Source organism: Theropithecus gelada, chromosome 11, assembly GCF_003255815.1.
Source record: "Theropithecus gelada isolate Dixy chromosome 11, Tgel_1.0, whole genome shotgun sequence".
Taxonomy (NCBI): domain Eukaryota; kingdom Metazoa; phylum Chordata; class Mammalia; order Primates; family Cercopithecidae; genus Theropithecus; species Theropithecus gelada.
The window spans coordinates 55253137-55261515 of record NC_037679.1 but is presented as its reverse complement, the minus strand read 5'-3'; the positions used below and the strand labels follow the sequence as shown (position 1 = coordinate 55261515).

At 40.4% G+C, this 8379-nt stretch overlaps 1 protein-coding gene across 2 annotated transcripts in view; it reads left to right on the top strand.

The window, feature by feature from the left end:
• LTA4H (leukotriene A4 hydrolase) overlaps positions 1 to 4341 on the top strand; it is a 43612-nt gene extending 39271 nt beyond the window's left edge. For both annotated transcript variants that reach the window (XM_025400821.1, XM_025400820.1), the window contains exons 17-19: positions 1324 to 1406; positions 2074 to 2178; positions 4065 to 4341. In XM_025400821.1, coding sequence (XP_025256606.1) covers positions 1324 to 1406; positions 2074 to 2178; positions 4065 to 4182 — 306 coding nt within the window. In that variant the 3' untranslated portion in view covers positions 4183 to 4341. The remainder of the gene's footprint in view (positions 1 to 1323; positions 1407 to 2073; positions 2179 to 4064) is intronic.
• Positions 4342 to 8379: the final 4038 nt, after the last annotated feature.

The window sequence follows — 8379 nt, the reverse complement described above, 5'->3', positions numbered from 1 at the left end:
AAAAAACCTCTTTAAAAAAAAAAAAAAAAAAAAAAAAAAAAAAAACAGTAAAGAATCCTGCAGATTTTAAGGTTTTGAATCTAGAAAATTGAAAGAATAGAAGAAACCGAAAGGAGATGCTGCATTTTGAGATAAACCAATGACTGGATTTTAAAGACTTCTATGAAAGGGAAGTCTTCAGTCTAAGCACCTTGAGAAGGAAGATTTGGAGCGGAATTTCCTGTGGAATTGATGCAAAAATTAGGAATAGGATTTTGAGGCAACAAGGGCCACATCAAAGTAAGAGGGAATCTATTTTTAGTGCATCGTATCATCATGGTTTCATAAATTGCTCTACCACTGGTGGGTGGCCTAGGGTCACAGAGAGAACATGGTAGGGTGATTCTGGAATGGGTATGGCAAAACTTAGGGCAAGTCGGGGAGCCTTGGAGATGACCTTAACCAGTTGGTCTACCAGGGTGGACTTGGAGTTGCATGTGTCCATAAGGGGCTAATGGACTAAATTATTTGCATCAGGGTTAGTAGTTCATGAGAGCAGAGATGGTTAGTGAGTGTGGAGTCCTGTAAGGTAAGGAGGTCGTGGTTGGAGGGGAGAGTTATCATCTACCTAGAGGCACCTCTGCCTGTACTCACAGGCACTGCAAACTCTCTGCTTGTCCAAACTGAACTCATCTTTTTTCTTTCCTTCACCCAAATTTGTCCTCCCTTTTAGGGTGAGTTAAGGTAGGGATAGGATGCTTATGAAACCCCTGAAATTGTATACAGAAGTTTGTATTTGTGTAGTAAGTGTATTTTCACCTCTAGGGAAAGAGTCCACATTATTCATCAGATTCCCAAAGAGGTCTATAATGCCAACATTTAAGAACTGCTAGGGATGTAGATAATTTGAGAGGGATTTCAGGGGAAATATACAAAGATAAAGCTAGGGGGAATCAGGCAAAAAATTAAGGAACTATGATTTAATCTGGAGAATGGAATGCATTTAAGATATATAAGGTATGGAGAATAACTAGAAAAAGTCTAGGAAAAGTCTGAAAGATAATATTTATACATGCTAAAAAGTCTAAGAAGAGCAATTCTCATTTAATTCTGAGTACTTCACAAAGTAAATTATCCCTGTGCTCCCAGTAGAATATCCTCATCCAGAATAAGTTTGCACAGAATTTACTTTAGTGTGCAATTTGTTTCTTTTATTTTTATCTAATTTATTTCTATATTATAAAATATTTAGGATTTTAATCTGGCTATGCATTTCTCTCCAGCTCCTTTCTTCCAAGGAATCCTGTTGAAATGATACGGTATACTTCTTTATTTTGCTCTTAGGCACCTCTTCCATTGGGGCACATAAAGCGAATGCAAGAGGTGTACAACTTCAATGCCATTAACAATTCTGAAATACGATTCAGGTACATCATTTTAACTTGTCTCTGTGGAAGAAAGCAGAAAATTCCTTTGAAAGGTGGAGAAGGGGAATGCAGAGTATGAGACATACTTGAGTCTTGAGAAGTCCTTGTCAAACTGACTGCTTCTGTGTAAATACTTATAGTGATATTTAAGGAATAGTTGCAATGTGTAAGCTGATAGTATTAATCTTTTCATTAGACTGTGCTCTAAACCTCTCTTACCTTAAAAAAAAAAATTAGAATGAAGGATTCCGTGGTAAATAGGCTTTCTCCACAACCAACTAAATCTACTTTGAAATGGGAATAGTTTGAAATATTTTATTCTATTATATGTTAATCTTTCTTAATTCAAATTTGTAATGTGAGGCTTAAACCAAAGTTTAATTCCTTCAGAAATTGCATTTACAAGGTATGTGAGCACCTACTGATCCAGACCTTTTAAAATATATGATCTTTTTCAAGAACTGGCTCCTCTTCTTTCTCTTCACCAATTACTAAATTGTATATATAAGGATTTGAGAGTCTCAGAATCAAGACATACCATAAAGTGGTGTACAGTATAACTATAGTGGGGTTATTCATCACTACAGAAGTAATATTAAGATATACCTGTCATATCCTGCCCCTTCCTCATTTTCTACCCCATGCTCCCCCTAAATCCTCCTTTTAGATGGCTACGGCTCTGCATTCAATCCAAGTGGGAGGATGCAATTCCTTTGGCGCTAAAGATGGCAATTGAACAAGGGAGAATGAAGTTTACCCGGCCCTTATTCAAGTAAGAACCCACTCAGACTGTGCTTTGAATTCATCTAAGAAATAGGAAGAAAACTCTCAAATGTTTAAACATAATCTGTATGGCAGATATTTTTTGTTAAAGTTTATCAATATAATTTTGGAATAGGGATTCACACTTACAAATAGTTGAAATTTGAAATAATTTCATTCCTTTTTTTAGAAACATTATATATGGATTACCTATTTTGAGCCAAATAGAGTTAGACACTGATGAAATGGAAATAAATCAAAGATAGGCTTATATACACAAAGATTTTTAAAGGCAACTAGAAGATAGTTGGTAGGTAGGTATAGACAAGAAAAAGAGTCTGAAGTTAAATGTAAGGAGAAATAAGCAGATAAAGCTAACTGTTTTGTGTTCAAATGTTGCATAGAGGTCAAAGGTAGGTTGCTTGACATAGTAAAGGAATGCTTGGTAAGGGGGGGATAAGTTGTATCTTGACAGCAAGATACAAGTTAAGAATATCTCAAGAAAAAAAAAAAAGAATATCTCAGTGAAGTTCTTTATCTATGAATTTTGTCCAAATTCTGGGAAAAAAAATCATTCCATAAATATCCGTGATTACTTTTGTTTGCTTTTCATTTACTTCACAAGTATTTAGATTGGTGCAAAAGTAATTGTAGTTTTGGCCATCAAAAGTGATGGCAATATAATAATAATATCATAAAACTTGGCAAAATAAGTCATTATCTCTTTTTTGATGTGACCACAAAATTAATTTTTAAGTATATTTCATATGCTTTCCATAATTAAAACCCATCTAGCTTTGAATTGAGTCAAGTATACTTTAAATAGGTTTTTAAATAAGAGTATACTTGGGCTGGGCGCGGTGGCTCACGCCTGTAATCCCAGCACTTTGGGAGGCCAAGGCAGGCAGATCACGAGGTCAGGAGTTTGAGACCAGCCTGGCCAATATAGTGAAACCCCATCTCCACTAAAAATACAAAAAATTAGCCAGGTGTGGTGGCCGGTGCCTATAATCCTAGTTACTTGGGAGACTGAGGCAGGAGAATCGCTTGAACCTGGGAGGCGGAGGTTGCAGTGAGCTGAGATTGTGCCATTGCACTCCATCCCCTCCAGTCCGAGTGACAGTGGAAGACTCTGTCTCAAAAAAAAAAAATGAATAAAATAAATAAGAATACAGCTTTTGTGGGAAAAATAAATATTTCTGTTTTATGATGTTTATAGTAGTTAACATTAAAAATGACTAATCCTACCTTTTGTATGGTAGGTCCTGTTTAGTGTATTTATTATTTATTATTTATTGTTTATTTATGTATTTATTATTTATTATTTCACTGTGATCAGGATTTTTACTCTCAATTATTTGAAGTTTTCAGAAATTCTATTTATAAATTTAGTGTTTTCATACTCTTAAAATCTTGATTAAAAAATTTTTTTAAAAGCAGTTTTTAGAAAGAAAGCCTTTGAGGCACAGTCTCACATACTGGGCTGATATTTAGCCAGTAGATTAGAGGACACTGTTCAAATAATAAAATACTTCCATGCTGCTTGGTAAATAGCCACTGGTCCCAGCCACTCTAGCCCTTCCCTGTAACTCGCTGCAAAATGTCTGATCTGCCAGTATAAGGGCCAGTCTCTGGGACAGAAGGAGGCCTCTGGGACCCTGTGGCAGGACCATACCCATGATTGGCTGGGACTGGTACCTTATTTGGGTGACATTGGCTGTCACCCCTGCTGACATCCTTTAATTTAATCTTGGGTATTGACTTATGTTCTTATTCTCTTTCTCCTTTCCTTTTCCCCTCCTCTGAACCCCTTCCCTCCTTTCTTTCTTCCCTCCCTTTCTCCTCTTCTGTCTCTTTCTCGCCTTTCTTTCTTTTCAATTTTTTCTTTTTTGGCAGGGATCTTACTGCCTTTGACAAATCCCATGATCAAGCCGTCCGAACCTACCAAGAGCACAAAGCAAGCATGCATCCCGTGACTGCAATGCTGGTGGGGAAAGACTTAAAAGTGGATTAAAGACCTGCCTATCGATGATTTTAGAGATTTCTCTTTTTTAAACGGAATTCGTAAAGAAATATAAAACTTCAGCTCACAATTAAAACTGTCTTTTTAGTTTTGACTTTTTATTGTTTTGTTGGTGATTTTACTAAAATAAAGTTGAGGTACTTCTTCTTATAGTGGCATATTCTTTGTAAATTTTAACAAGGTTTAATCTTTTGATTTACAAATTTAAAGATTTTAAATTAGCTTTATATTAATTTTCTCCCAGTATGATCACAAAATATGTCAAGGTAGTATTTTACCTGATATATGATTTAAATTCATTAATTTGAATCTGCTGCAGATTCAAAAATTCAACATGATTAGGATTTTGCTTTGCTTCTTAAATAACCTTAAACATGAGGCTGAATGTGGTGGCTCATGCCTGTAATCCCACACTCTGGGAGGCTGAGGCAGGTGGATCACCTGAGGTCAGGAGTTTGAGACCAGCCTGGCCAACATGGTGAAACCCCGTCTCTACTAAAAATACAAAAATTAGCTGGGCATGGTGGCACGACTGTAATTCCAGCTACCCAGGAGGCTGAGGGAGGGGAATCACTTTAACCTGGGAGGCTGAGGTTGTAGTGAGGCGAGATGGCGCCATTGCACTCCAGCCTGGACAACAGAGGGAGACTTTGCGTTGAAAAATAAAAAATAAAAAAAAACCTTAAACATGAATGCTCAGTTGTATTTGCACACCACCTACCTGGTGGACAGCAGATGAACTCCTTACCAGAATGTGTCAACCTTAGTGGGAACTCTCAACTCCCTCCTTCTGGACCCCTCCGGTTCATCCAGTGGGCTTGTCCTGGTCTCCTGTCCATCAGGGGTCAGATGGCCACCCTGAGCACCGGTCCTTCCCATCCCTCTGACAGTCTGTTCAAAGACAACAAAATAACTTGAACCAAATGCAACATAGTGCCCCAGGGCACCTCAGCACACATAGCTGTATTAGGTAGAATTATTAGTGTATTAGCTCTATTAGTTAGAATTAATTAGAACCATAGCTGTGTTAGAATTCTTTGATTGAAAGTAACAGCAATCTAAGTGACCAGAAGTCATAAAGGGAAAAGGAAGATTATTTTAAGGATACAAGGTACGGGGAGATTATCAGAACCTGGGATGGACAGAAGGGGTCTGCCCAGGCCTGCAGCACCATTGTCCCTCACTTCTGCCTCTCTAGTCCACATACAGGCTGGCCACTCTCCAGCTTTACTGTTGCAAATAGCTCTGACGACAGGGAGAGGCTATCGCAATTCCAAATTCCCAGAGGTGAGACTCTGACCCGGGTTGGGTCCTCTGATACGGTCAAATAAATTGTGTAAGAGGAATGGTGTCTTAAGAGTATAATTGTTGGCATGGGGTGGGGGCAGGGGGCGGTGTCCAATCCCTCAAAGTGCTAATGCAGTCACTAAAGTTACAATAGGAGCAAACACCCAAGGTGGGGCAGGTATGGAAGAGACATATTCCTTCCTATTCCCAGAATCCTGACTTCTCCCTGGCTCTCACTCTCCCTAGCAGTTTTGTTTTGTTTTGTTTTGAGACAAGTTGTCACTCCGTCACCCAGGCTGGAGTGCAGTGGCATGACCACAGCTCACTGCAGCATCAGCCTCCTGGGTTCAAGCCATCCTCCCACCTCAGCCTCTGGCATAGCTGAGACTACAGGCATGCAACACCATGTCTGGCTAATTTTTGTTTTGTTTCGTAGAGACAAGAGTTTGGCCACATTGCCCAGGCTGGTCTCGAACTCCTGCGCTCAAGCCATCTGCCCGCCTCGTTCTGTCCTCTTGGTCACTTATCTACACTGCAGTGTGATTCTTTCTCCAGGCTCTGTTCTCACTTGTCTTCCTTGTCAGGAATACAGAGAACGGAGTTCAGCTGCAATCACTGGCATAAGATCACGTTCTAAGATTAGACTTGAGCAAATCCATTTACCGAAATACTGCTCTTAAAGGCTTCTGCCCTATGAGCTTACAAGACAAGCTCTAAGTTAATGTCATTTTTAGTTATCACTTAGTGATACTGAAAGTGAATTGGGACAAGGGATGCTTGATGGGGTGTGGAAGGGCTCTGTGAAGAAGGTAGAGGGCGCTAAAGACAAACTTAATCCTTCTTGCTGGTTTACCTACGGGCCAGCTCAGTGCATTTCACATTTCTTCAGTTCAGCTAGTAAGCACTTGCTAAGTGTCTTTGTGCCAGGTCGGATATATACGTAATTATAGATGAACACAGACAAGTAATTTCTAGAATACTAAAGAAGAGCTATGCCAAGGCATCCCAGAGAAGGGCCACTTAACCCAACCCAAGAATTTAGGGAATGCTTCCTGGAGAAGAAAAGGCCTAAACAGGCGTAAGAAGTAAGAAAGATCTAGCCAGGCAAAGGAAGTTGGAAAGTGTGTTCCCGGAGAAAGAATAACATGGAAGTCTCGGCTCCACAATGCGTAGGGCCTGAGTTTAGAATCCTCAAACTGCTGGGGGTGACTTATATGGCTGGGAGCTGGTATCATCTGCAAGCTCCTTCCCTCACTAGTCTGATGTCTGGGCTGAAATTACTCAGAAGCTGGACTCAGCAGTGACTGTCAACTGGGGCACACAGGAGTTTGGGTTTTCTTGCAGCATGAGGATAGTTAGACCTCTTATTAGTCATCTTTATACAGCTTTATCCATCACCAGACAGTAAGCACCATGAAGGTAGAGTGTGTTTGTTATTTATTTCATCCCCAGCACCTCGCATAGAGCTTGTTACATAACAGGTGTTGAAAAAATCTTTGTTAAATGAGTCAAGGAATGAATGGAGGGGGACGGAAGGTTAAGGTGGTTCACATGTGCAGGCCTCAGTTTTCTTACAGATGTGGGAGGTAAGGTCTCCCTCTGAGAATTAGAGGAGGTGGACGTTGAGAAGGTCCTGGCAGAGGGGTCAAAATTTTGGAAAGTCACTGTGGGGTGGACAGAATAAGACGGCAATACCATCAGTCTACGTGATCACAGGACTTTCTCTAGCAGTGTCTTCTGCCTGGGTGAACAGATATGGCAGTTTCTTTTTTAAATTTTAAACAGGATCTTGCTCTTGCCCAGGCTGGAGTACAGTTGTACAATCATAACTCATTGCAGCGTCAGCCTCCTAGGCTTAAGCAATCCTCCCAAGAGATGGCTGTTTTTTGTGATGACTAAGGGGATGGGTGTTACTCCAAGTGTAGACACAGGTTTAGGGATGCAAAGGAATCTCAGAGTGCTTAAGAAAGAGTGGTCCAGTGAGAGCAACTAGGGGACCAGCTTCCTAGGAAAGTAAGTGAGGATGCTGGTGGGAAGTGGAGGGACGAAGGGACTGACTGGAGGTCAGGTCCAAGGCTGGCGGTGACTAAAGGAAGGGGGCAGCTGGAAGGTCGTGGTCAGAAGGTGGAATATTGGAATTTCAGATTTCTTAAGTGTGTCAAATTCAGGTCATGACAAATTCCAGGGTGCAGCAATGGTGTGGGTAGCTGAAGAGCACATTTCAATAAGGCTCAAGGCAGGGTAGCTATTTGTGTGCTTCCTGGGAAGCTGTCAGCGGATGAGAGGGACTCTGGGTATGAGTGTGGGTGTTTTTCGTGAGCCACCGTGTCTCTCTTCCCAACAGAAGTCTGATTTAGTGGAAATAGACTTTTTAGGATTTTTCTAGTGCAATAATCAAATCTCTGAAAACTGGCTTACGATGAAAACGCTGCTTAGTCAAAATAGCATCCACATGTCTTTGATGCTTTAATCATGCTATCCAGAGTTCCTTAATACCAGTGGTAATGAGGTGGGTGCAGGGAGCAGTTATCTGTGGTGAAGAAGCTTAATTGGGTGAGGGATATCCATGTGCCAAGATGAAAGACCATTTGCGGAACATTATAGCTATATAATTCATACAGAACATTTATAAAGCATTATAGTTCCATGGGGTTTTACAAATACGAACTGACTTCATCCTCCCAACAGCCCTTTGACAAAGATACTATCATTATCATTATCTTCATTTTACAGATGAGACAACTGAGGCCCAGAGAAGTCAAATCACTTGCCCACAAGTCATACACTTAGCAAATGGCAGAGCCAGGATTTGATCACACGTAAATCCTGCACATACTGGAGGGAGGCAGTTAGCCCTTATGATAAGGAAATAGAGGGTAATAGTCACCTAATCAAGGCTAA